Here is a 27,965-nt window from a genome sequence, read left to right on the forward strand (position 1 = left end):
AAGAAGAAAAACATTTAAAAAAATAAATGCATTGATTCTTTCTATGTACACTGGCTAAAAATATTGCTCTACACTGTAACTTTTAAGTGTAATATTTCTGTATGAATGTCGCCTGGTAGTGTGGGTTTGAGTAGCATTGTGTATGGGTGAACCCACTGGCCTCTGCCATCCACTGGCCTCCCTCACAGCCCTTGGAAAAACAAAGCCTTAAGTATTTGCTCCTTGAACTTTCTTTAATGAGCATGGTTTAAAAATCTTAAAAGACATCATACAAAATTTAAAAAAAAAAAAAAAAGTTAAAAAAAATAACAAGTTTTGAAGTGACGTCATAGTTGGCTAGAGATTCTTAAAAGTTTTTCGTAAATGGGAAAATTAGAAAACATTTATTTGTATTTTTTTAATTTAGAAYGTGTAGTCCTGGGCTGTAACAAATATTTAGGTTTCAAAGCTTAGCAGAGTACGTTTCTGACTCCTTGCGTAAGTTAGTACACTTATATCATGTCATTATTTAAATTCTTTTAAGTGTACTATAACCCGTTCTTTAGTGGTAACTCCTTAGCAAAGTTAAGCAATTTGACTAAAGACGGATTAAATTATGTGTTGGCTTGTGTTGCCTTATATTTAAAAAAGGAAAAATTGCCTGATTGTGTTATGCCAAATGATAGCAACATGAAGTCCTAATTTATTGTTTATAATCGTATTCCTGCAGTCTTTGTGAAAACTGGTAAATATACATCTATGAAAGAACGAAAATCCTGAGGCTTTTCATGCAATATTTTTCTGAATCCATTCTGTTGGAGCCAGAGTTCGAGTCTGAAGCTGCTTCCCCTACAGTCACCCCCTTTGTCTTCCCCATCCCAAACCCAACCCCAGCGAGGGCTGTGCTCTGACCTCACCCCTCCCTGCCCAGTCAGTCACTGTAAGGTGTTCTGCTACCTGAGTCTGTTCCTTTTTACTAAATAAAACCTTGGCCTCTCCTCTGTTCCGTAGCCTGCTCCAAATCTTAACCCAGACTGTTATTAAAAGCTAATTTTTAACTCCTGAGAGCCTGAGCAGAGTCCTGTGCCGTGGTGGTGGTTGCCTGGGAGGTGTTTGGTGGTGTTGGCAGCACGCTGTGAGTTTTTGGGGACTGTTCTGCACAGGTACAGCCACGACCTCCGAGGCTTTGCCCCGGTACAGCAGGACCGGGAAGCAAAAATCCTGCTGAGACTCATCCAGGTGGGACATTGCTTGAAAAAAATAAGAATCATTTTACTATTAAAATATACTGAAACCTTTCCTTTTGGTCTGGGAGTGAGATTTTTCTTTGAACCAACCCTTTTCACCTTTGCAGCAGCCCTGTTGCGTTGGGCTCTCCATCCTTCCCTGCTGCATCCCTGAAGAGAGGCTCTGTCCTGCCTCATTCCAGGTGGAATGTTTGGGGCACAGGTTGGATGTGTGGTGTAGGTGCCCAGGGTGGGGGTYTGGCWGTGGCACTGCCACCAGGGTGAGRAAGRGAAGAGCCTTGTGGTGCCACGTGGGGTAGGAGCTGTGCCCTGCTCTCCTGGAAACGTGGAAAAACCTCCTGTGGTTTTATCTCTGCCCAGTGCAGAATTAGGGGGACCCAAAAGGCAGAATTAAGGGGGTGCTCTCCCAGGAGCCCCACATGGGTGGTCACCAACCTTTGGGGCACACGCTGCTGCTCCTCTTGCCTTTCTGTCCATCTGTCCATCCGTAGGTCAGTGCCTTCCCCAGCACAAGGCTCTGCTCTGCTGGATCCTGGCTGCCTGCTCTGCTTGAGGAATGAGGGTCAGGTATTTTAGCATCTTTAGCACCATYGTCYYCMTTCCCACACYACCTCAGAATATCGAGGTGGAYATYAGGAAGATCCTGGGAAGGATAAACWCRAACAWRGTGTGAACCCTTCCACGGAGAATCTGTCCCATGTTTGGAGCAGTAGCTTTGAAGCTCTTCATCCATCTAGTTTGTTACAGCCCAAATCGAACATTCCTTAAATGACACTTGTGAATTTTCCTTAAGCTTTCCATGTCAGATATCTCCAGAGGCCTCGGCCGCTCCCGTGGAAACCAAACAGAGCTGTTTGCTGGGGATCACTGTGGAGAGAACTGGGAATTGCTGCTGTGTTTCATTAAACCACGAGACTGATGATTAAGGCTGCTGCTTCTGCGCTACGGGTATCAATTAGAATTTTCTTTATTATTATTTTGTCTACAGGAAAAATAAAAGAGTTCTGGTCCCTCTGGTTTAATGCAGTGTGAGTGCATGGGGCTTGTCCCAAAGGGAATTTGGGGAAAGGTCTCCGTGGATTTCTGGGATAGGAATGTGTTAGGCAGAGCCTGGCTGCCTGATCCAATAAGAGCACTGGGATTTTTTGGGAAAACAGAAAGAATCTCAGACAGAAAAGTGCTGAAATAATGTTTAAAATTAGGAGGAGGAGGAGTGGAGCAGGGGGTTTTGAGTCCTGCCAAAATTTTTAAGGGAATTTGTAACATTTGCAGTCACCTTCTGGAAGATGGRCCCTGACAGGGTTTCCTCCCCTCTCTCAGGATCATACATCTCATTTGTTCATTGCTTCCCACCCTCACAACGACACAACTCAAACCCCATCTCCCGTGCTCGCTGCAAACCTGAGTAGCAAAATTATTCATTCCTACAGTTCCCAGTGCTCCCCAGACACTGGACATTCGGTTCCCACATGGTTTTCCTGGAATTTGGGCTAAACCAGCAGCTTAGCCCAGCTAAGCTCAGCCAGGAAGAGCTGTTTGCCCACAGGCACTGCTGCATCCCTCTCCAGCATCTGGAAATTCCACGAGAGCAGCTGCTCCGTCCATCGGAGCTTCAGRATCCTCCTCTCCTTTGACTCGAAGCTTCTTTGGTGTCTGATTTCTTCRTCCATCCCCCCAACAGGAAGAATCTCTTCTGCAAGGGCTTTTCATGAGACTTTCTCATCATCTTTGCATCGAGTTGGATGCTGGAGCGAGGATCTGGTGGATAACGAGCCAGCAGGGATTTGATGTGAGCWGCTGCTGCTTCCACCGAGGAGTCACCTGCAGCCACAGCCAARCTGGGGGCTCCAAGCTCCATCCAACCTTTTAAAACTCCTCCTTTAGAGCCAAACAGATTTTTCTTCCAAAGATTTTGACCCAAAGTAGGCAACGCACAGATGTTCTCTGCAAGCTCCATCAACTTGTTCAGAGAGGAGCAACGTTTGGGGATGCTGCAAAAAATCCGAGCTGGAAAAAAGTCCTGCTCTTTGTGGAGTCCTGGGGGGCTCAGGGGGTGGAGGAAAAGGAAAAATGAATGTTGTGGTCATCTCCTGGAGGAGCAGACATTGAACACCCTCCAGACTCCTTTTGGATTCTCTTCAACGCTCAGCAGAGTCAAACTGCAATAAAATTACCGGAGTATTTTATCTGCTTGGTTTAAGTTAATTTCAAAGCARTTGGGTACACACTGTTGATTCTGCTGGGGTGGCTGCAAGTCTGAGAGAGGCAGCGACACTGAAGTGAAATGGCACCAAAAAACTGCTGTGAAACCTTGGCAACTTTCACTGCCCTCAAACTCCTCGGTTTTGGGGGGCAAATTGGGAGGGAGGGGGCACAGGAGGGTCTTTAATAAAGAAAAAAATCTGTCCCACATTTTTTTCCCTATAAAACATCAATGTCTGATTTCATTGTGTTGTAGAAGATCAAAAATCAGCACAAATTAGGGCTCTGTGGTGTGAGAAGATTAAGTTGCTTTGCCAAAAAATCCTCCCTATCTACATCCCAAAGATGTTAAAAAGATTTGGGGTTATTTAGGGCATCTCCACTGTGGTGAGGATCTTACACGGGCAAAGGGGCCTCCAGGTGGGGTCTCCCTCGATCTTTGGGGTATTTAAATAAAGGTTTTCCTCTCTGGTTTGAGCATCTTCTGAAGTTCTTTCCAGTGTCCCAGCAGAGCAGGGAGCGAGCTGGCAGAACAAACCTTTAGAATAAACCCTCAAACCAACAAGTTTCCAGGAAGTTTTATTTTTAAACTTGATATTTGAAGCTAAATTTAGCAGCAAATCGATTTGTCTCCCTCTCCTCCCTGAGCACTAAGAGCATCTCCTCCTCCTGCTGCTGCTGCTGCTGCTCCGCAGCCCAGGCCTCGCTGGGAATCTCTCCCGTTTCCTGGGAACGCTGAAGGTTAAGAGGTGCTCCAAGATCCGCCTGACATTTCCAGACGTGCCCAGGTGAGCGGAGCTGCTGGAGAGCGGCACCCAACGGCTCATCCCACGGATGAGGCTGGAAAGGGCAGGAAAARGGGAAAATCAACCCAAATAAAGGGTGGGAGTTGGTCTCTGATGGGGGACGAGGCCAACTCCAAGCTCCTGGGGTTGTTTTTTCCCTCCTTGGCTTCCTTGAGCTCATCCAGGAGTTGCTGCCCAGCATTGCTTCCCGCTGCAGCTGGAACTTTTAGTTCATAAATAATATATGGATTTTTATTTTATTTTATTTCTTTTAAGGCAACTGGTTGGRACAAGTGTGGCCCAGTCAAAAGGACAGGGCTGTCTCTGTACCCTCTGTGTGTATGAGGGGTGTGTATATTCACACACAAATAAAAATACATAATGCAATGTACATAAAAAATATAAAATAAAAAAATATCAAATGTAATGATAAAATTTATAAATAGCTATTAAATATRAAATATATAATAAATATGAAAGGTGACGTGTCACCTACATATAGATTTATTTATAAATGTAGATATATTCCATATCTATATTTTTATATATACCAATTATTATATTATTATATTATTATTTATTAATATATATTATTATTATATATAATATATTATTATTATATTGATATATACATATTTATATAGCTAAAATTTCTAAAATATAAAATCTATGTAATATAAAATACTGAAATATTATTAAATTATATTATATTGATGTCTGTAATTTCTATATAAAAACATAAATAGAAGTATATAATATAGAGAAGACTAAAATTTTAAAAATATTTTTAAAGTACTATACATAAAAATTTATATGTCAACTATAAAATAAAATATGAGCATATGTATGAATAAAAATTCTATTTAATATCAATTATAATAATTTGTTATTATAATAATTACATATTATAATGGTTATAATTTTTTCATTAATATGTACTATAAGGCTATAAATTTCCATTAACACCCTGTCTGCCCAATGTCCCCCCTCCCCTCGGTCCCCGGTTCCCCCCGGTGCAGCCGCCGGTCCAGGAGCGGCCCCGCGAGCACCGCGCGGCGGCGCCACCGAGCCGAGCACCGGGATGGGGGACAGGGGACAGCGGGAATGGGCTGGAACCGGGCACCGGGATGGGGGACACGGGACAGCGGGATGGGCTGGAACCGGGCACGGGAATGGGGGACACGGGACAGCGGGACGGGCTGGAACCGGGCACCGGTATGGGCTGGAACTGGACACTGGGATGGGCTAGAACCGGACACTGGGACGGGCTGGAACCGGGCACGGGAACGGGCTGGAACCGGGCACTGGGATGGGGGACACGGGACAGCGGGAATGGCATGGAACCGGGCACCGGGATGGGGGACACGGGACAGCGGGATGGGCTGGAACCGGACACGGGAATGGGCTGGAACCGGACACGGAATGGGCTGGAACCGGGCACCGGGATTGGGCCAGAACCGGGCCCTGGGATGGACTAGACCCGAACACTGGGACGGGCTGGAACCGGGCACTGGGATGGGCTGGAACCGGACAGAGGGATGGGCTGGAATCGGGCACGGGACAGCGGGAATGGGCTGGAACCGGGCACCGGGATTGGGCCAGAACCGGACACTGGGATGGGCTGGAACCGGGCACTGGGATGGGCTGGAACCGGACAGTGGGATGGGACAGAAACGGGCACTGGGACGGGCTGGAACCGGGCACTGGGATGGGCTGGAACCGGACAGTGGGATGGGCTAGCATGGGTCACCAGTACAGGCTGATCCCGGGCGCACTGGGCACCAGTATGGGCAAGAACTGTCCATCATTAGGGGCTGGCATCAGGCTGGCACTTGGCACGAGTTTGGGGTGACAGTGGGTGCCAGAGTGGACACCGGACACCAGAATGGGGCTGCATTTCGCTCCACTGCCGGACTGGCACTGGGCACCAGCACAGGCTGGCACTGGGCAGTGGTGTGGGCTCGTACTGGACACCAGTATGGGCAGAAACTGGACACCAGTACGGGCAGAAGTGTCGCCAGTTCCCCGTGGTGCCACACCGGGCTGGCGCCTGCCCCGAGGGACATTCCCAAGTGGGAAAATGGGGTGTGGGGACCCCCCTGCCGGGAGTGCTGCCCCCCAGCYCCGCCGGGGCCGCAGGGTGCAGCTAATTAAGGGCTAATTGCATTWAGCCGGAGCAGCACTAATGCAATTGTGGGATTATCCTGCAGAGACAGCGACCCCCCCATTGCTGCCGGGSTGACCGGGAGGGGTCAGACACTCGGACCTGGGGCCTGATCCAGCCCGACCCCCCCAGTCTGCCCTGGTGCCCCCCACCAGTGCCCACCCCCTGTCTGCTCAGGGTCCCGGCCTCCCCCGGGGCGTTAATTACCCAATTACGGCAGCGCTAACGAGGGGCTGATGGCACAGAGCAGGGGACTTGCAGGGAAACAGCCCCCGGGGCTGGCGACCCCCCCCAGCCGGGCACATCCCAGTGATTACCGAATTAACCGGCTCCATCTGAGCCCGTCTGCTGCCGGGATGTGGGTCAGGGATTTCCYCTCTCCGTGCCCCCCACCCAGGCCCGGCTCTCCCTGTCCCCAGCACCCCCAGGAGCACCCCCTGATCCCGCCCTCCCGATCCCGGCAGGCACAGGAACGAGGGTCAGGCTGAGGAAGGAGGTTCAGGCGGCCGTAATAAATACAAGAAAAGTTTATTGGAAAGAAAAAGAAGTGGGGAGGGGGCAGCAGCCCCAGCCCGGGGTAATAAATAACAACCTGGGGGGCACCAGCTTACAAAATACGGCTCTGGGCAGTGGGGTCCTGCGGTGTCCCCAGCGAGGCTGGCGGGGGCTGCTGGGCACCTCGGGGAGGGGCTTAGGGGGCCCAGCCCCCCGGGACCCCCGGGCACCTGAGGAGGGGCTGCYGGACAGTCCCAGCCCCGGGAAGGACGTGGGGACAGCCCCGTCCCYGCCTGTCCTGAGAGCCACCGCAGCGTCCCCAAGCCGGGGACACCGGCTGCGGGCAGGGGCTCAGCACCAGCTGGGGCACCCCTGGGAGGGCACCCCGGTCACACCCTGTCCCCCTCCGGGGCTCAGGCCAGGATCTTCTGGGGGATCTCCACCGAGGCCTTGATGAAGATGGCGTTGTCCCGCACGTAGTTCCGTTTCCTGATGTCCTCGTGCGAGATGAACTTGGGGTAGCCGAAACCCAGGGTGCTCTCGTCCAGGGAGCTGCGCGAGGCTCCCGGCTTCTGGAAGTTCTTCCAGTTGGGGTCGGGGTGGAAGGTCTCGGTGATGTGCTGGGGCTTGGAGAGCGAGGGGTCGCTCTGGTCCAGCAGGGAGAAGGTGACGCGGTAGGAGAAGGGCCACTCCAGCAGGTTGTCGTACTCGCCCGGCAGCACGCGGATGTAGACGGAGAGGTGGCTGCTCTCTCCGCTGCCGTTGCCGTTGAGGAAGGCCGACACCTGGAGCTTGTAGCCGTACTTGTGGGTGTAGAACGGGGGGCTGAAGAACTCGTAGTTGCTGCGGGCTTTGGCCTCCTGCAGCTTGCGGGCGTAGTCGGCGATTTTCCAGATGAGGRTCCCGTCGCTGCTCACCGACAGCTCCTCCACGTCGCGGCGCAGCTCCAGGATCTCCTGGCGCTGCCGGCTCACCAGGGCACACACCATGCCCAGGTGGGCCTTGGTGCTCTCCTCCAGGTGCCGGCCCATGGCCAGCTTGGGGCACTGCGGGGACAGYGGGACGGTCAGCGGGAGGGTGCTGGGGACAGCGTGGGGATGTGGGACAGGAGGATGCCATGGGGGTAACATGGAGGCAGCGCTGGAGTGTGGGAGTACCGGAGCAGGACAGGACAGGGATGTCACAGGGACACTGGGATGGGGTGGCAGGGGGACTCTGGGGTGGCAAACACCGGGGTGAGGCAGGACAAGGACCCCACATGGATGGGACTGAGCACAAAGGACAGGACAGACATCAGGGGCGGTGTGGGGATATTGTGGGGCACAGGCATGACAGGGCAGGGATGGCACCCCATGTCCAAGGACACCGGGCTGGTCACAGGGACACACTCACCCGGTGCTTGCAGCCAGCCTCCTTGAAGGGGCACAGCAGCATGGCAGTGTTGCAGCTCTCCTTGAGATGGGTGGGCACGTCCTCCCGGGCGATGCTGGGCGTCCCGCACTGGTTGGGGCAGGGCACRGGGTACCGGGGACACTGGTACTGGTGGTTCTGGGAAGGGACAGTGGCCATCAGCTGGTGCTGGGGGCCAGCAGGGTGAGGGTCCCCTGTCCCCGAGGCCCTGTCTTACCTGGATGGTGTCAAAGACGAACTCCTTGGCGCAGTAGGTGCAGGGCTGGGTGCGCTTGGGGCACTCGGCCAGGGCGTGCTGGGACAGCAGGCGCCGCATCATGCGCGCCCCGCACTTGTTCTCGCAGTACACGCTCTCCTGGGGACACGTGCCCTGGTGGCCCTGGGGACAGTGACAGCATCATCACCCTCTGGCCGCCCTCACCAGCCAGCCGTGCCATGTTTAGGGCCGTAAGGTGCCCTCATGGCCAGGGGCCACACAGATCAGGAGCCCCCCTGTCCCCGCACCCCACAAGGCTGTGCCCCCACAGTGTCCCCAGCCAGGCTCTGTCMCCATACCTAAGCTGTGTCCCCACAGTGCCCTGCAGCCCACTGGGGTGCACACACATCCTGGCTACACCCCCATGATACCCCCACCACGGCCATGTCCACCATGGCACCCCGGTCACCTGTGTCCCCCACAGTGTCCCCCACCACGGCCATGTCCACCATGGCACCCTGGTCACCTGTGTCCTCCACAATGTCCTCCAACACTGCCCACCACCATGGCACCCTTGTCACCTGTGTCCCCCACAGTGTCCTCCAACACTGCCCACCACCATGGCACCCTTGTCACCTGTGTCCCCCACAGTGTCCCCAGCACTGCCCACCTCGAAGGCCTCCCCGGTGAAGTCGCTGGCGCAGAACTCGCACTTGACCCTGCGCTTGGGGCAGCCGTGCTGGACGTGCTCGGGGAGGTCGCGGCGGCTCAGTTTGGCGCTGCACCGGTTGGGGCAGGGGATCACGTTGAAGCCGCAGGTGCCGAGATGGGCCTGGGGGGCACAGGGATGGTGAGGGGGACCCACACGGGGGAGAAATTTGGTTGCCCCCACCCTCTCAGATCCTACCTGGAGGTGCTTGATGAGCCCRCTCCAGCGGCAGCCCTCCTCGCTGTGGATGCAGCGGATGGCCAGGCTCAGCACCTGCGCCTCCAGCTCGGGGTCGGGGTAGATCTGGAGGGGCAGCAGTGGGGTCTCAGCATCCCAGAGCCCCCAGCACAGCCTGGCTGGCAGCCGTGGGCACGCTGCCCGGGGCCGGATCCCCCCCAGCACGCCAACAAGCGCCCTTTGTCGGGAGCGGGTTTCCGCTCCCCGGCCCGCGGCACAAAGGGCTCTTGCTTCCGCCCCGGCGCCCGTGCCAGCCCGGCGCTGCTGTGCCAGGCGCTGTGCGGAGCCGGGGGACGGCCCCTTGGCGGGGATGTCCCCTCGGAGCGGGGACCCATCCCTGTGCCAGGCTCACCTTGGCGTAGTCCAGAGGCAGCTGGTCCTCGGGGCACTTGAAGACGCCTTCGCTGCAAAACACAGAGGGCTCGGGGTCACTCGGGGCCGGGGAGCGGCGCGTCAGCGGTGACACAGCCGCGATGTCCCGGCGGGTCCCCGCCATCCCGGCCCAGGACACGGCGCTATCCCTCCTCGCTCACCCCGTACCAAACCCAGCCGCCCCCCTGGGGGAACCACGGCTCTAATCCCGCTCCATCTGTCTGAGCTGGGAAATGCCCTCGCCAGACACCCCCCCGGGCAGCCCCCGCCCCCCCGGCCGGGCACGGCGGCCCCGCTCCCCGGGGGCCTGGGCCAGCCGCCGTGAGCGTGGCACCATCTGGAGCCCCGGCAGCCCCTCGCCCGTCCCGTCCCCCGGGATTACGGAGGGTGCCGGCGGCTGGCCAGGATGGGGCCGGCAGGGGCCRGAGAGTCCGCAGCCCCAGGTGCTGGGGCCCAGGGGAGGCAACAGCTGGGCGCCAGATGTGCAGCCCCGATGCRTGGCCCCGGGGCTCCTGCTCCACAGGAAATGGCCCCATCAGCCAGCACGGGGACAGGCAGCCGTTCGGGAGGGGTCCCCATCCTGCTGGGCCCCCAGGATGGGGTGGTCATCTCAAGAGCTGGCCCCGAGGTGGGAAGGGGCCTGCTCTGGGATGGACGCAGGGACAGAGCCAAACAGGCAGCCTGGTCTGTGACAAGGCTGGCCAGGAGTCACCATCACCWCTGGTCCCCACACTGCCGTGCCCAGTGAGGGTGTCCACGCACCRTCCCCGATGGACACCGGGGTGGGACACCACAGCTGCTGCATACAGGGACACGCAGCAGGGACACACCGGCACCCTGGTGTCCCTGTGGTGGCACCGGACCAGGCTGCCCTGCCTGCAGAGATCCTGTGCCCTTGGCAGGCACTGCTGTGGCCTCGACCGGAGCTGCCAAGTGGATGTGAGACGCAGGGACAGAGCCAGCACTGCCGCCCGGCACGCGCCGGCCACAGCACGGTCACATCTGCGGCCACCACCCCGTGCTGGGGGTGCAAGGGAGCCCCAGGAAGCACAGCCGAGTGGGGTGTGGGGTGTGGGGTGTGATTCACGTGGGGCACGGCTGCAGTCAGCTCTGCCACGTGCCCGCCGTGTTTGTTGCAGGTGGTTTTTGCGGGAGTCATCAGACATCCGCCGAGATAAGGGGCTCCCAGACAGGGCGAGCACCAGCCCTTCCCGGGGAGCCCGTGACGCTGCCTCGTGGCTGGTGGCACTCCCTCGTGGCTAGTGGCACTCCCTCGTGGCTGGCAGTGCCCTGTGGCTGGTGGCACTCCCTCGTGGCTGGCAGTGCCCTGTGGCTGGGGTCACCCCGCTGCCTTTCCAGGCCCGCCAGGCGTGCCCGCACCCCGTGCACGGTGTTGGGGTGCTGGGGCTGCTGGGGAAGTGGGACGATGACCCGAAGCCAGCGCCTAATCCCCGACAAAGCCTCCCCATTCCTCACGCTTGGCCGGGCAGGGAATGTGCTGAGGCAGCACCCGGGGGRACCGTCCTTGCCTCTGACCTTCACGGCGTGTTGGGGCACAGCGAGGTGACGGGGCGGGGAACCCCAGCACCCCCGGGAACCCCCGGCACCCCCTTCCCAGCGCCGCGRTGCGGCTGGAGGGCTCAGCACACGGGATCCCCAAACTCAGCCGGGACAAACGGGGTGTGCTGGGCTGGGGGGACCCCGGCGCTCGTTCCCCCCGGCAGAGCGGAGGTGCGGGCAGGAAGGGTGCGGGGGGGAACAGATGCGCTCTGACACGTGCCCCGGGGAACGCCCGGTTTCACAGAAACCGGCCCCGCTGACGGTGGCTCCCGGGAGCCGTCCCCGGGCGAAGGTCGGCCCGGCGGGGAAAGGCGGGGAAAAGCCCGGGGTGACGCTTGTCACCGCCCGGGGACAGCACGGGCACCCCCGCGCCGCGCCCCGCGGGACCCCCGGCCCTGCACCGAGTGCGGTGACCGGGAACCGGGGCAGCGCCGGCCCCGCACGGGCCCCCGGGCTGCCGGCACCGGTACCGGGGGTCCCGAACCTCGGGGTGAGCAGAGACCCCGGCTCCTCGCTACCGGCCAACGCACGGTGCCGGGTCGCGCTCGCCCGTGGGTTCGGGGTACCGAATGGCCGTACCCCCCCACCCCCCAAACACCCCCGGCCGCTTCCTCCGGTGGGGCCRGGACAGGAAGGGGTTAAGCTCGAATCTCGAAACTCGCCGCTCCGGGCTTCACCGGCCCTCCTCTTCCTCCTCCTACTCCTCACCGAAAGGGGCCACGGGCCGCTGCACCCGCGGGGCGGCTGTCACGGGCTGGGCGCGCCCCGCACCCCCTCCCTGCCCCGGGGCACCACCGGGCATCCCGCACCTTTCCCTGGCCCGAGGCATCCCCGGGCGTCCCGCACCTTTCCCGAGGCACTCCTCGCTTTTCCCGGGGCACACSGCAGCCGTTCCCCGGCCCGAAGCACCCCCGGGCACCCCGCATCTTTCYCCAGGGCACCCGCACCCCCAGGAAYCCCGCGCYCCTTCCCGGGATATSCCGCATTCCCTCCMGGGCCCGGGGCATCCGCACCCCCGTGCACCCCGCACTCCAACACCGGCCCAGGGCACCCCGCACCCCTCTCCGSGGCACCCCCGCCCCCGGCGGAGGCCTGGGGGATGGGGGGAGCACCCGCTGCCCCCCGGGATGCGGAATCCCGCATCGGGCGGTGCGGGGCTGCGTGACCGGGGTACCCACGGGGGACGGGGGCGCGGAGTAACGCCAGGTCGGGTSGCCCGTGAGGTGATGCGGGGTCTCACCTGAGGAACTCCTGCAGGCAGGTGTCGCAGAAGCGGTGACCGCAGGTAGAGACGCGGACGGGCTCCCGCATGGGCTTCCCGCACAGCGGGCACAGCACCCGGCGCCGCGGCCGCTCCAGCAGCTTGTAGTCGTAGCCCGGCATCCCGCCGCCGCCCCGCGCCCGCCGCCGCCGCCCCGCGCCCGCTCGGCTCCGCGCTCCGTGCCCGGCTCCGCCCGGGGGCCGGACGGGGCGGTGGGACCGGACTGAGCCCGCCCCGCCACGGGGGACGGCACCGCCGCCGCCACCGCCCCCCGCCCGGACCCCGCCTCCCGCCGCACGGGGGGGATGGAGCGGCCCCGGCACCGCGGGGGATCGGGGAGCATCGCATCGGGGACGGCCCCTCCGAGGGGTTTGGGGAGCAGCACATCGGGGACAGCCACCCTGGGGACTCGGGGAGCACCCCACCGGGCACGGCCCCTCTGGGGGGGTTTGGTACCCACCGCACTGGGAACAGCCACCCCAGGGGTTTGGGGAGCATCGACATCACCTCATGCCCGGCCCCCTCACCCACTGCAGCCTCCCTTGGCCCAGAGGGCGCGCATTGCGGTGTCCTCACTGACCCTACGTGCCCTCCTTGGCTCGGATGTGTCCCAGGGGTGCCACACTCCTGCAGGCAGCCCGGGGCCACAGTTGTGCCCCTGAGCGAGGCCGGAGGTGGGACACAGCTCCTGTCACAGACAGCAGCTCCTGTCCTGGCTGTTACCCCCAGCAGGACACGGAGGGGACACCATGAGCCCCCCACGCCACGGGCACGGGGGGGACACACACTCTCGTGGCTTTGTGCCGGGAGCTCACACCCCAGGCTGCAGCCAACAGCCTCCCTCCAGCCAGGGTTTATAACTGAGCAAGAGCCTGGAGGAGGGAGAATAAAAGCAAATCTGTCTGGCTCCAGCCCCCTCGTCACTCTTTGAGAAATCAGAGCAGCATATGGGAGTATTTGCCCCTTTCCCCAGAGATGGAGCCGAGCAGATGACAGGCTGTGAGCATGTGTTAGTCCCACCAACGCTCACTCCAGCCAGCTTCCCATTAAGGGCGGCAGTTGCTCCAGACCCAAATGTTAGCAGTTTTCAATTAGCAAATGGCAGAGGAGAGGGATTCCTGGGGGACACGCTGAGCAAGTCGAGCTCTATCACTTGTCACTCAAGGAGCTCACGTTACCCTTCTCCCCGAGAGGCTCTGCTTAAAATAAAACCCTGCAGCAGCCCGGGGGGAGGCAAGGCAGCCTGCTCGCTGCCAGAGCTGCCAAGGAGGGGATGGGTGGTTCGCTCCTGGGGTTACCCCGAGGGGTGGCAGCTTGTTCTGAGCTGCACCGGGGCTYCCAAATATCAGGGAACCTTGCACTGGGGTACACCGGGCACGAGCTGCCATCAGCACGGGATGTTCCAAGAGACGTGAGTAACTGCTCGGGTGATGGAGAGCGCTGAGCTAAACTTTAACCAGCTCCCGGTGACACTGGAAACCTGGCAGGTAAAAACAAGTGACAGGGGGCAACTGTACGGGGAGCAACAGGCACCTGGAGCCGGGGCTGGGGCGCTCCCCGGCTGGGTTTGCTCAGGGCTGGGACACCCCGAGGGCAGGATCTGCCGGCAGCTCCATGGCCCAGCTGGTTCTGCCACTCTGCCAGCACGCCCCAGAGCCAGGCTGTCTCCAACGAGAGATAGGCACTACCCTGACACGCTGTGACCTGGCCCTGGCTARAAACCGTCCCTGGACACAAGGTTCAGGCCAAAAGGACGGGTCCTTGGTATCCTGGGGGGTGCTGGGACTCCAAAGACAGGACACATCAGCCCTGTAAACACAGGCAGCCTGTGCCTCCGATGACAGCCGTGAAACAGCTGACTTTTATCATTATTTACGGCTTCTCTTTGATGTTTTTTAAATTATTCTTCCCTAACCTCACTGAAAAGCATCTCTGCTAATTAGCCAGGAGCTGACAAAGCCATCAGAAGGTGCTGGCTGTGCCGGCAGGGCGGCTGGGAGGTGTCAGACCCTGCAAACAAAGATCCCTCCTTTTCCCCTCTCCCTAAGCAAAGCCCTCCCCGCGCTCAACATCACAGCCAGGCATTTGTCTCACACAAAGGCGACACTCAGGGCAATTCCCTTTGTGGAGGTGATATGTTCCCTGTYCTTCATGATGGGTCGCTTCTTGAACCCATCTGGGCTCGGAGAGGCCTCTTGTCCTCTCCCCCAGCCTCTCCCTGCCGCTCCATCCCTCCGCCTTGCATTTAATTCAAACTGGAGGGACAGAAAACCGACGCTCCGGCTTCTAAAGAAGTTAAGGTGGAGCCTTTCGCCGCAGGGAAAGGAGTGGGGAGAGTCCTCTCCCGGCTTCTGGGRCCCGTGCCCAGGGAGGGCAGGGGTAAGGGATCGAGGGGGACGGACAGAGGGACAGCAGCCGCATCCGCTGCCAAAAGCCTCGTGGGAATGAGGATACGACCTCGACAGAGGTGCCGGAATCAAAACAAAYCAGCTCCGGGATCAGCGGGCGGTTTGGGCTATTTCCTGCTACAGTAATGGCCCCAAGTCAGCAGATCTTATTCGGAACAGGGACAGCCTTTCCTTGGGTGACAATGGCCAGCGGGGACACACACAGGATGCACAAGGCAGCCTCATCCCGCATCACCTCCCCTTCCCGCTCCCCTCCGGCTCTGCCTCTGCTCAGCAGGRAGAGCCGCGGGGACACCGATCCACCAGCGGTTCCACAGAACACGGGAACAAAACAAGGATAAAGGGAGAAGCCCTGAGACCTGCAGATTTCACCGGGAGCTTCTGCGGGGAAACAAAGCAGCAGACGTGAGGAATGCGAGTGGCCTATTTGCCCGGGCTGCTCGGTGCCTCCGGCAGCGCGGACATGCCTCGGCTTGTCGTTCCAGGAGCTTTTGTTGCTCGGGGCTGGGGGCCTCTTTGTTTCCTTTACCCTTTCGCCAGGCTTGGTCACAGCCCGGTATTAAATTATTCAAATCATCTCGCCGGGCTTCACAGCTGAACTCCTGCGAGGAGAGCCCAGGCTGTGAAATCCCGAGGGTTCCAGCCCTCGCCGGAGCCCCCAACCCAGCACAAAAYGCGCTGGTCCGCTCTGATTTCCCCAATCTGAAGCAAAGGATCCCACTATTCAGGCTGGTGACACCTTCAACCCCAGCAAAGGTGTCATTAAGCCATAAAACAACCGAACTAACACCAGCACACTGATAGGAACAGGAGGGCTGCACCCCTGCATTTGGCAGCCCACGGCTCCTGAAAAAGTGACGTTTTGGTGCCACCACTGACGAGACAAAGGGTGTCAGACCTCTGTGCTGCCTGCTGCTGTCCCAGCCAGCCCTCAGCCCCGGCAAGGCTGCAGCAGGAACARCAGCCCCTTCCTGTGGGATGTGTTTGAACGTGGTGTGGGGCGAGGAGAGCGCGGAGAGCTCAGCACAGACAGAAATCTGATGCTGGAAGGAGCTGGAGCTGCTGCCAGCTCTGCACAGGGAGGAGAGACAGCGGCCCAGAGGGGCTGGGAGGCAACTGAACCCAGCCCTGCAAGCACCGCGGTGCCCAGTTTGGTCTGGGAAGGGAAAATACCTTCCCTAGCGCTGGGCTGAGCCATCCCGGTAACCTGCAGCACAAAGAAAAGGACTGGCAAAACCTTTGAATTCCAGTCGGCTTCCTGGGATAGCAGGGTGTAACCGCCTGAAAAAAGCAGCTCCACAAGAAACAAAAAAGGCAGGGAAAAACCCGTGCACCCACCCTGCCGGGAGCCAAAGAGGGAGGCTGTGTCTGCAGCCAGGGCTGCACACGCCTCTCCCGGCCGGACGGGACCTGCTCCCTTCSCCAGCCGGAGCCTGGGAGGCGAGGGAAGAAAGGACAGGAGACCTGCAGAAATTCATTACTTTCCACATGACAGAGGGATCAGTTGGCTTTGACCAGAGCCCGTCGAGGTTTCCCTCATTGAAAACAGGAAAGAATCACAAAAATAATTAGAGAGATTTCATCTCAGCCAGCTTATGAAAGCACTGACTTTATACACAACAGATTGGCAACAGCACAAAGATGGATGTGAAAGGCAAGAGCATTTGCAATGTCAGACAGATCAGAGACAGAAGCTCATCAAAAAATGGCCCAGGGCAGATSTAAGTTAAAAAAAGAAAAGAAGAGGAAAGAAAATAAAGGAAAGGAAGCGACCCTTCTGGAGACAAAAAWCGTGACTCCTGTCCATAACCCATGATTGTGCCCCTCCTGCCCGCAAAGATCCCTGGTGAAAACTCATCATCTCCCTGGAAAGATCTGGGTTAGAAAACTTCAGGCACTGACAATCACTGGCTGTGTTTTGCTGCCTTCCCTAGCTCAGCTGGGAGCCAGTGAGCTGGTCAGCAGCAGGACTGAGGGGCCTGAGGACAAATGTCAGCTGGAGGATCCTCCAGCGGGCTCCTGGGGCTGGGGGAGGCTGTAATTGGAAAGCTCCAGGCAGCGTTTCAGGAGAGCTGTGCAGCACTCGTGCAGAGCTCGGCCAGCCGTGCAGGCAGGACCCTCCAAAGTGTGCTCAATAAATGGGTGAAACGTTTTAGGGGGGGATGGGAAACGACAGACTTCTCTAATTAGCAAAGAGGTTTGCATTTAGTCACCCAGCACAGCGCCTGGGGCCCTGACTCCAGACGCTGCTGTGCAAAGGCTGACAGCTCTCTCAGACACGGGGCTGTCAGCCTGGGCTTTGTAACCAGAGACTGCTTCCACGGAGCAAAACAACCTCTGTGCTCCTCACCCTTCCACACAGGCCCTGCCAGCAGGGAGGGAGGGGAAGAGCCACGGTGTGACCCCGCTGAAGGCACATCAGAGCTTTGGGGATATGCACCCCATGGCATGTCCAGGGCAGCGACKTTCAGGCACTTGATTCAATAAGTGAGACCAGCTCTGGTTCCTTGGGAACCATCGTTAGGAGCTCCCTGTTCCAGGCTGCTGCCTTGGGAGCGCAGCTGAGGAGCTCTGGAGCCTGGAGTGTGTCTGAGCCAGGCCACGTGGGCAGCAGGAAGAGCAGGATGTGGCCCCTCTCTCTCACTGGGAAGGCGACTCCTCCACGGCAGCTGAAACACAAAGGGTAAAGACCAAAATTCAGCTGGAAGCCCCCCCTTAATGAAGCTACAAAAAGTTTTCTGCCCCACACAGGCCTGATACCCAACAGATGGACACCACATTCCCTGTCCCCTTCCCTACAGGAAGCCACTGCAAGGCCTCAGTAGTGGCACAAGCCAGGCAACGCCCAGCACACAGAGCCCAAGCAGGACAAAATGCAGTTTTTTGAGGCTTGTGTTCTCCTCRTCCTACTCTCCAGCCTGGCTTCTCCCAGTGATTCTGTGTTTGCAGTGGGATTGAGAGAAGGGTGCAGCAGCAGCTCATGATAACCTGGGCAGGAGCCCAAGCCAGTCAAAAGCAGAGCTGGCCCATGGGAGGAGCAGAATGGCTGCCCCAAAGGTGGAGTGTGGCTCTCCTGTGCCAGCACCCTCCCRGGCCAGATCACAGCCAGAGCTGACAGCAGCAATGACATCACACGTGTCACTGGATCTCGTGTTCTCGCTGGAGAAATTTCCAGGCAGATTGAGCTGTGTGAAAGCCCAAATCTCAGCTCTTTACAGAGCTCTTGATGCTTTTTTGCATGCTGGCTGYTGAGGGATGCTGGGGCAGGCAACGCTGCTGCCCTCACACTGCTGAGTTTGCACTCCCAGTACTGGGACAGGACAAGGTTTCAGGCAGAGGGACAGCAGTGGGGCTGCACATTCAGTCTCTGCTCTTACAGAGCTGCAGGTGGGAGCCCACAAACCAGCTGCCACGGAATGCAGGGCAACTCCAGCAGCGGAAGGGGAGAGCAGCCTGCAGTCTTCCTGCAGAGACAAAACCCTTTTACTCCCATGACAAATGCCCTACTTGTTCCCGAGCCTGGGGACTCGGCCATTCCCCATCCCTTCACGTGGCAGAGTACATCACATGAGAGCTGGGCACTTGCAGGGGAGGAATGGGAGCCAGGGCCGATTCCGCTGCACCGAGACCGTCAGCCGGGCCTCCTCCCCTCCGGGCTGTAATTAGCYTCCTTGAAGTGGGCTGGGACTGGAATCCCTCAGCCCAGGCTGAGGCCAGAATCAGCCCAGCAGAGGAGGAAGAAAGGCCCCTGCAGCAGTCTGGGCCAGGCTCCCGTTGTACATCCAGGCAACGGAAGGGCAGGTCAYGCCACGGGCACGTTTTAACCGCGCCGCCATGCTGCCTTTGGCCCGAGCAGGGAGGAACCACAAAACCATCRCTATCTTTTCCAAACCACAATGGAAAGGCAGCAGCCAAAATGACGCCTCAAATCTCAGCTTCTATTTCAGCAGCATCAATTAGAGAGCTGCTCTTTTTGGCTACTCGGTGGACCGCTGGCACGGCAGCTTCCAGCCGGCCGCAGCTTGGCCAGCCTACCTGTCTGGGAGTGCACGAGATGGCCTCTGCCATCCCTTTGCTCCCCTGGCCCAGTGGGAGAGGCAGTGTCACAGAGTTGAAGAGCAGAAGGGGAATTATTTTGGGCTTGAAGTTATTTCTATTCATCTACAGCTGGAGAAGCGCTAGAATAACACAGAGCTTACGTGCCAGGGTTACTCGGCACAGCTCCGGTCACAAGGCATTGTGTCTGGCTGGGCCCTCATGGCAGGAATCACAGGGACAAAGCCTTTACTCACGCTTTACTGCCAGCAGTGTGTTCCCGTGGCAGCAGGCGACAGAGGTCACCAGGTATGGATGTGTCTCCTCCAGCTGCACCRGTCTYGGCACTCCYGTCTCCTCRTCCTTCCTGCCCAGGCGTCCCCTGGCTCCTTTCCCCCACGTGCACACCTCACCATCTGCAGGGGACATGAACACCTTGCTGCACACCTGATTTGCCACAGCAGAGCCCAGCTGCAGCCCAGGATATGGGGGCTTTGGCCTCACCTGCTCCGATGGCCACAGTGAAGGCATCCCCACAAGCCACCACGGTGACCTTCATTGTCTCAAGCCCCACGACAAGGTGGGGCACACGGCTCTGGCGGCTGGAGTTGGTGCCCAGCTGCCCGTGCTGGTTGCTCCCAAAGGTGTAACAGTGGCCAGAAGCTGACAGCAGAGAGGAGAGACACAACTGGGSGTCACTTGGGACACACTGAAACCCCTGAAGCTCTTTGCTGTCTCTGTGCTGAGCATCCTGCTCCGCAGAGCTTTAGCACTGGGAGCAGGGTGTCTCTGGAGAGACTGCCCATGGAAACGGGCAGAAGGAAGACAGGGAAAGTGCAGGTGTCCCCCCTCTCAGAATTTGGGCACACACCCTCACCTGTGACAGCAGCCGAGTGTGCTGTACCGATGTCAGCACACACAATGGGCTCTTCGTTCAGRGGGGCTGACTGTGCACACACAAACACAGTGGCCTCCTCCACCTGGTCCTCTGGGGAAGGCTCCTCTGCTGAGCTGATCCGGTCCAGGCCCAGCTTGTTACACCTGCATGGTGAAAATCTCAGTTGAGAGCTGTCTGCAGGCAGCCTGGCACAGACACCCCAGAGACACATCCTGCCCTGGCACAACCACGCCAGCAGCAGCGTGGTGTGAGGGGTAGGATCACACGGGGGTGTCTTCTGGAGCCCCTTGCTCAGGACAAGGACAGGCCCAGGAGGGTAAAATGTGCAGCACAGACCCTCACTCCTCTTACCTGTTGCTCCCACAAGCAAGAATCTGGTTCTTCACTGTGAGGACCATGGAGGAATCGATGCCACAGATGACCCTCTGAGCCTCATGCTCTGGGGGGACTGTGACCTGCTGGGGGCAGTTGTGGCACTCCAGGGTGCCCAGTCCAAGCCGACCTGGCAGGAGGAACAGCACAGGGAACAGCTGATGACATTTGCCCTGAGCACAGCCCCACCAAGAGCAGCAGCTGTGTCAGGRCCAAGAGCCCAGCCCGGGACCCCAGAAAGCAGCAAAACCCGAAGCAGGCGGCCCTGGTATGCAGCAAAACAGCTGCAGCTCTTCCACACCCACCTACCCTGGCACATCTGCAGGGACTGTGGGCAAGCAGTGCCAGCAAGGGGAGTGGGAACAGGCAYAAGCCCTGTTCTGCAAAACAGCCATCTCTTACCATTATCCCCCCTGCCCCAGGCAAACACTTCCCTTTCGTTGGAGACCGCCAGGACGTGGGATGCGCCACAGGCCACCTGCACCATCTCGTAGCCCAGCAGGGCCTCCACAATCTTGGGCTGGCAGGGGAAGAGCAGCAGCCGTCAGCCGAGACCTCCCAGCCTGCCCGGCTGCTCCCATCCCTCCCACCCGGCCCCCCCAGACTCAACACAGCGCTGGCAGAATCCCAGTTTTCATCCAACACAAACAACAGAGAATTTTTTTTTTTTTTCCTTGGTTCCAAACAGTCTTCAAAGGGATAASAGACTACGTGCAAGCAGCACAGAAGATAATGCAAACATCTCTGGGGCGGAAGAAAGCAGCCAGCACAAGAGTTTGGAGAGRGAAGAGGTTCAGCGAGGGTTGGGATTCGCCCCCCTGCCCCATGTGGGGAGTGCCAGGGGCTGTGAACACCCGCTCTGAGCAGGCAGGGGCTTGGTGCAGGAAGCGTTGGCTCGGGGCAGAGGAGCTGTGAGTTAACGGCTCATGTTCATTAGGGTGGAGGGACCAGGATCTCCACATTTCACCCAGCCCCTGCTGTGACCTGCTGTTAGATCTGACACCTCGCCTCATACTCATTATCCTCCTCGAGTGAAAAGCACCGTTTGTTGRGATCTGGCTGCTGCTGCTTCCAACTGGCCTCCCCTCCCCAGCCCTAAGGAGGGAGCAGCTCAGCTCCGGGCAGAGCAGGAGCAAACGGGCCAGCTGACCACAGTGACAAATGGCACCAGTCCCTGGGCTCGGCTGGAAGCCACGGGCTGCTGCCACATCCGAGGGCAGGCGAGGAAGAAGCTGGAAGGGAGCAATGAGCCCTCAGCCCCAGTGTTCTGAGCCAATCGGAAACACACAGCTCTTCTTTAAATACTGGCTCTTTTGAAAAATAACTTTTCTCAGTGAACCCTGGCAGCTGCAGGCCAAGAGTGAAGCAGGCAGGTGTGTGATTGGAGGCAGGCTCCAAGCTGGGAGCCTGCCAACAGCAACCACAAGGCAGCCCTTGACTTCCCCTACGCTCAAAGGGATCATTGTGTAGGGGGGGAGAGAAAGAAGGAGGCAGGTTGGATCTTTTAAAACCCGCAGTGACAAGGAGAGGAGGGGGAGGGGGGTCAAATGCCAGAGCATGCCTGGGATGCACATCCCTGGAGCTGGGATGAGCCCTCTCACGTGGTGCAGAAGCCACGATCCATCCTCTCCCCTGGGGGAGCAGCACGCCCAGCACCCTCACCACCAACCTGGCTCACGTCCGTGAAGTTTCCGTGCCCTAAACAGCCATTGCTGCCGCTGCCGAAAGTCATGATTATCCCTCTGTCTGGAGRAGCAGAAAGGAGCCTTGTCAGTGGCACATGAGAGGCCCTGTGAGGCGACACAGCCATGGCTCCCAAGACATCGGACCCACTGCAACTCAGAACGAGCTGCAGTGGCCACAAGCCTTTAGCAARCTTCCAGGGAGCTGCAGGGGCTTCCAGGGAGCTGCCAGGAACTTCCAGGGAGCTGCAGCCTCACCAAGCTGCAGCGGCTCAACAAACAAACAGCGGTGATAAGAGTGCTGAGATAACATTGCTGCAGCTGTGTACGCAGGAGCTGCAAACCCCATGGTCTGTCAAGGTGTTGAAGTCACAGAGGCACTCCCTGAGCAGCTGCCCAGCACAGGGGCGGCAGGAAATACCATGGGAGGTAGAATAAACACATGCCCATGGAGTTTGCCCACTGCATATCTGTCATTTGGTGCCCTGACCCCCACAGAAGAGCAAACAGAGCTCCCACAGGACCACTGGGAGGTCTTTGCTCCACAAACATGGCCTTGGACTGGCGTGTGTGCTCCCCTCCCAGCCAGAACCCTTCCTGGCCTGCTCTGAGGGGGCTTCAAACTCTGCCTTGGTGCAGTCTGAGGACAACCAGCCATGCAGCAACTCACAATGRCACCTCACTGAGACCCCAGCGTGTGCCCATGTCACACTCACAGAGTGTGTGACAGAGGTGCTCCTCACACTGCAGTCCCCTCTGTATGGGTCAGTTCTGGTTTCAGCTAACACCAATGCAGCCAGAACAACCATAGGAGATTTCATTGGATCATTGAATAATTTAGGTTGGAAAAGACCTTTAAGATCATCAAGTCCAACTGTTTGTGGCCTTCCTCACACCAGACAGGCCTTTGGCACCAAGTTGACCAGTGTGGTATCATAGGAGGGCCATGTCTRCCATTTCTGAACCCCACCTGATGCTACATGAGATGCCACAAAGGCCTCAGTGTCACCCCAGCCCAGTGCATCTCTCTGGTTCCTCTCTGAGCAGCCTCCCAGGCAGTCCCACTGGGTTTGTAAGGGGTTCAGGGACTCAGGCAGGTGAAGGCAGGAGGCAGCAGCTCACCTGTGAGGCAGGCTGTGAAAAGATCACCACAGGACACRTGTTTGATGGTCACTCCAGACTGACCCTCCAGAAAGCGGGACACAAACTGAGGCTGGAGCTGCTCGGTGGCTCCTGGGAGAGAAGGGCCCCCRGCAGCACCCATGGGAGGAGCCTGGKGGAGAGAAGCCATGGAAGAGATGGGCTGGAGAATGCTGATGAACCCCTTCCCACAGGCTTATCAGCGTTACCCACACCCCGGATGGGATGCAGCCCTGGAGGAGGCAGTGCCAGGGTCTGTGAGCGAGCAGAAACGTCTCCTTCACAGAAATCCCACATCCAAGGCCTCCACAGCCACTCACCTCCCAGAGGATGAGCCTCCCAGATTTGGTGACCCCAGCCTTCTGTGTCCTGCCTGCAGAGACCTGCACCACCTCGGTGTTCAGCATGGGCAGGCGCAGCGGGGTGGTGATCCCACTGCCCCACGTGTAGATGGATGACAGTGGAGGTGGGATTCCTGTCCTGGCTGAGCCACGACGGACACCTGTGGGATACAGAGAAATCATTAACGTGGATCCATGACTCTCCTCACACAGGAAAAGTGACAGCACCAGCCAGTCTGGGTGCCACCATAGCTGCCAGAGCCAGACCAGTGCTGGTCCAAGGGGCTGCAGGGCTCCTCCAGGGCTCAGGGAAGGTRACMTCTCCTAAGTTCCTCTCTCCAGAAYCCTGAGWGYYGCTCTKACTTGTGCCATACAAAGRAAAGGGTCCTTCCAAATGGAGCTGAGTTGAATACACCATGGCAGAACTCACCCCTYGGCCTGGCACTGCTCGCCCGTCCCCCTGTCCGGCTGTGGGTCACTGCAGGCACTGGAGCCAAGGGTTTTTCAGGCCTGCCAAACCAAAATCCAGCCTTTAATGTCCTGCAGAGCCCTGGATCACAGAATKTCTGGGCAGTGCTACAGCAGAAGCCAAAGCTGAATCACTCACAGCACTGCATGGTGGGTGTTTTAAAACACCAGAGAGAGGGGAATTGGCATTAGTTCACTTCCCCCTGTGCTCACAACTCTCTGTTTGCTGTCATTGTGATGACAAGCCCACACCTGCCATGGCACCTGCCTGGCTCTGAGCCCCCGGGCCAGGCTCAGCCGGCAGCAGCTGCACATTGGGCAGCACAGGAGAGCTGCACTGGGAAAATGCTCTCTTTGGAGCTCAGAACTGAGCAGGTCACACATGCTGTGGGCTGTGGCAGCCCCTCCCAAGGGACACTGAGGTGGCAGTGTCACTTGCCTTCTCATTTTGACACTGCCCACATCTGTGTAGAGGTTCAGAAGGGGCCGGATGCAGATGGCCTGGGCCATGATCTCGCTCAGCTGGGGCCGCTTGGAAGGATCCAGGTTGAGCATGCTGAGGATGAGCTGGCGCAGGTCGGGGCTGTATCTATCTGATATCGGGGCAAACGTCCCGCTCATGATCTTCAGCACTAAGGCAGGAAGGTTCTGGAGAGAAAACAAGAGACAGACACGCAGTGGCTGGGCAGTCAGGGGCGAGACCAAAGAGGAAGGAGCTCTCAGCACTGCCCTCTGCCTTCACACTTGGCCGGCTCGCTGAGAACTGATCCCAGCGTACATTTTCACCTCGGTGAGAGGCCACGGCCCCCTGTGCTACGTGTAAACCACATCTCTCTTACCGCAGCTTCAAAAGCCCTCTTGAGGCTGGCGAGCTCGTAGAGCACGCAGCCCARAGCCCAGATGTCACTCTTCTGGTTGTAAGGCTTCCCTTCGCAGAGCTCCGGGGAGATGTAGCACGGAGTTCCCACCACCTAGAACAGAAATTTGCCACAGTGCAGTGAAACTGCAGTGCAGARAGGTGGAAAGAGGAAGGTTTTGGTGCAGAGCCCAGTGTGCAGGCTGGCTGGAACACCACCACCTAAAGCTCCACAGAGCTGGGCTTTTGTTTCCTTGGCATTAACAGCTGCCTGACAATCTCAGTGGAAAACATGAGGATTTGCCTTTCTTTCCAGTGACACATACAGTGATTGCCTCTAATTTTGCTTCTATCCACTTGAAAGAATCAGAGCCCAGAGCGCTGAGCGTGATAAAAATGTCTGGTCAGATTAACCCAGGTGGGGAAAGACACTCAAATGTCAAACAGAGAAAGGAGATTAAGGCAGGACGGGAGTGCACAGGCAGGAATTTATTTGTCAAGGATGTGTCAGACAAGTCTGCAAACACCACCCTCAGCAGGAGCCACCCTGTCTGCCCTCACCAGTGGGCCCAGACACCCCATCCTCTCCCAGCTTTGGGCAGGTCTTTCTAACTTTTCTGCAGCCTACACAGCCACAGCAAACTGAGGCACCAAGACTTCAGCCTGTATAAATTCCAAGGAGCAAAGCAGCATTGCCTGAAGCCACTTCCAAGAGACTGTTGTGAGCCAAATCCCAAGTTTGCAGCCTGCTGCCATGGGATAAATTGTTCCCCTGCCACTCACCGTGTAGGCTTTGCTCTTGCTGCTCAAGATTTTGGAGATGCCAAAGTCTCCRATCTTGACAATCATGCGATGCTTGTCCAGGAGGATGTTCTGGGTCTTCAGGTCACGGTGCAGGATCTGCTTGGTGTGCACGTGGTGCAGGGCCAGGAGGATCTGCACGAAGAAGTGCAGGATGGTGTCCTCATCCAGCAAGGAATTACAGCGTTTGTGAATGAATTCTGCCAGAGTGCCCCCTGTGAGGAACAACAAAAGGGGGGGTTGCACAGGACAGAACAAACCTGGCTAAAATTGGGGGGATTTAGCCATTTTGGCATCCTAAAAAGGCAAGCATGTGGGGAAAAACACATCCTGGTGGCATACACAGCACACCCTCCAATGCTCCTGAACAATGGCAGCACAGTCGGTGGGAGGAAGAAGCAGCCAGAGAGAAGTTACTGTTGACATGTTATCAAAAGCAGCAGAAAAAGAAACACTAAAATTACAGCTCTTGGAGGGAGGACATAAACCTCGATGGCAGAACAAGATCAGCCTGTTCTGCAAAAGAGAATTTTTGCAGTCCAAGAGGCCACGTGGCACAGAGAGGCCCCTGTCGGGAAGGGGAGGTCCAGATTCAGGACTCACACACAGCTTTTAACAAACCCTTATGCAAATGTTGATTTCATCTGAAACTCCGCAGGAAATCTCGTCAGAAATGTGGGGCCAACAGAGCTGACACAGGGAAATGTGCCTGAAACCTGAGCCAAGGGCAGATGGAAACATGCTGACTGGGGACAGAGGGGTTTGAAATCTCCTGGTTTTGGATATGGTTAGCAGGTGTGAGGCATGAAATAATGGAATGGTTAAAGCTGGAAGGGACCTTGAGAGGTCACAGATCAAGCAAGGCCACTGAYAGTGGGTTGTCCATGACCAAGATTTCTTTTTTGAGTATTTCCAAGGATAGTGACTCCACAACTTCTCTGGGCAGCCTGCACCAGTCCTTGGTCACTTGGCTCATGGTCAACTTGGTGTCCACCAGGATCCCAAGATACTTTTCTACAAAAAAGTCTCCTCAAGAGAAGCATGCCTGTATTTTTGGGGGTCCAAAGAAAAGATCTTTACAAGGAGTACATGAGACAACAAAAGCTTGACCCGAAGAGAGATAAATGCTTGGCACCCCCTGGAGCTGCTGAGAACCAGAAACAGGCACTGGGGGACATCAGGGCCCACCTGGGGCGTATTCCATGGCAATCATGAGCGCCTTGTCCTCCAGGAAGTTCTCGTAGTACTCGATGACGTTGGGGTGGCTGAGCAGCTTGAGGACCTGGCACTCGTTCTGCGCTGCCAGCCGCTCATCCTTGCTCATCTGCTCCACCGGGATTTGCTTCAGGATCACCAGCTTCTGGTCAGCCTTGCGCAGGCACAGGTGCACGATGCTGTGGGGACAGGGACGGGGCTCAGCACGGGGACACAGCGCGGGGCCTGGCCACCACCCTGGGGTGACACAGGTCCCCTGCAATCCCCGCGCCCCTCGGTGTCACACACCCCGTGCCATGTCCCCTCGGTGTCACACACCCCGTGCCGTGTCCCCTCGGATGTCACACACCCCGTGCCGTGTCCCCTCGGTGTCACACACCCCGTGCCGTGTCCCCTCGGTGTCACACACCCCGTGTCGTGTCCCCTCGGATGTCACACACCCCGTGCCGTGTCCCCTCGGTGTCACACACCCCGTGCCGTGTCCCCTCGGATGTCACGCACCCCGTGCCGTGTCCCCCCGGCTGCTGTAACCCCGCCGACCCCCGTATTGCCGTGGTCACAAGCGCCTCGCTGCCACGGCGACGCGGCTTTAAGGCCTGTCACCACGAGGTAAAAAGGCTGGAGACCTCCCCATCGCCCACCCCCGGCGCCCCCTCACCCGAAGGCTCCTCTCCCCACCACCCGGATCCGCTCGTATTTCTCCATCCCTGGGCCCGGCTCCTTCCGTCTCCATGGAGACACTTCCGCGCTGCTACGGCGTCCGCGGGCGGACAAATCCCGCTGCGTGTGTAGGTCCTGGGGGTGCCGTGTTTCGGCTGGGAGAGGGGGGTAACGCCACCCTCCTGCTTGGGTGAGCATCCCAGGGCCACAGGGAGCCAGACCACCTCGGGCAGCACCCAGGGAGAGAGATTTGGGTGCGCTGGGCTGCCCACCCTGGCGGGGGGATGCCAGCAGGACCCCCCGCACCCGCGGTGAGCGGCGGTGTCTCCAGAAGCCACCAGCCCCGAGTCTGGAGGGGCACCCATCGCGGGGGGCTGAGCTGCTGCAGGGTCAGCACAAGGGGCACGAGTCCATTCCGTGCACCCCCAGACCGGCTTGACACCCCCAGGACCACGAGCACCGCCGGGGCCGG

At 58.1% G+C, this 27,965-nt stretch overlaps 2 protein-coding genes across 3 annotated transcripts; both read right to left on the reverse strand.

Moving 5' to 3' along the window:
• Window positions 1-6,886: 6,886 nt before the first annotated feature.
• On the reverse strand, window positions 6,887-12,786 carry TRAF4 (TNF receptor associated factor 4). Of its 2 annotated transcripts, XM_057372022.1 has the most exons (7): window positions 12,597-12,786; window positions 9,777-9,828; window positions 9,386-9,490; window positions 9,149-9,310; window positions 8,500-8,661; window positions 8,265-8,420; window positions 6,887-7,918 (listed from the first exon to the last, which is right to left on the reverse strand). In XM_057372022.1, exons 1-7 carry the CDS (start codon window positions 12,737-12,739, stop codon window positions 7,286-7,288), a joined length of 1,413 nt encoding a protein of 470 aa, XP_057228005.1. In that variant the 5' UTR covers window positions 12,740-12,786; the 3' UTR covers window positions 6,887-7,285. The 2 variants fall into 2 exon arrangements, with proteins under 2 accessions (XP_057228005.1, XP_057228007.1); XM_057372024.1 differs by lacking the exon at window positions 9,386-9,490.
• A 3,413-nt stretch (window positions 12,787-16,199) lies between these two features.
• On the reverse strand, window positions 16,200-27,736 carry NEK8 (NIMA related kinase 8). Its single transcript, XM_057372027.1, has 15 exons — window positions 27,492-27,736; window positions 26,807-27,012; window positions 25,601-25,833; window positions 24,801-24,932; window positions 24,401-24,609; window positions 23,924-24,003; window positions 23,473-23,654; window positions 23,135-23,285; window positions 22,000-22,076; window positions 20,733-20,850; window positions 20,310-20,460; window positions 19,938-20,101; window positions 19,565-19,723; window positions 19,318-19,476; window positions 16,200-17,694 (listed from the first exon to the last, which is right to left on the reverse strand). Exons 1-15 carry the CDS (start codon window positions 27,689-27,691, stop codon window positions 17,666-17,668), a joined length of 2,250 nt encoding a protein of 749 aa, XP_057228010.1. The 5' UTR covers window positions 27,692-27,736; the 3' UTR covers window positions 16,200-17,665.
• Between the last annotated feature and the right edge of the window lie 229 nt (window positions 27,737-27,965).

The sequence above is a fragment of the Malurus melanocephalus genome, unplaced genomic scaffold, assembly GCF_030028575.1.
Source record: "Malurus melanocephalus ecotype Western Australia unplaced genomic scaffold, MMel_1.1 scaffold_162, whole genome shotgun sequence".
Classification (NCBI taxonomy): domain Eukaryota; kingdom Metazoa; phylum Chordata; class Aves; order Passeriformes; family Maluridae; genus Malurus; species Malurus melanocephalus.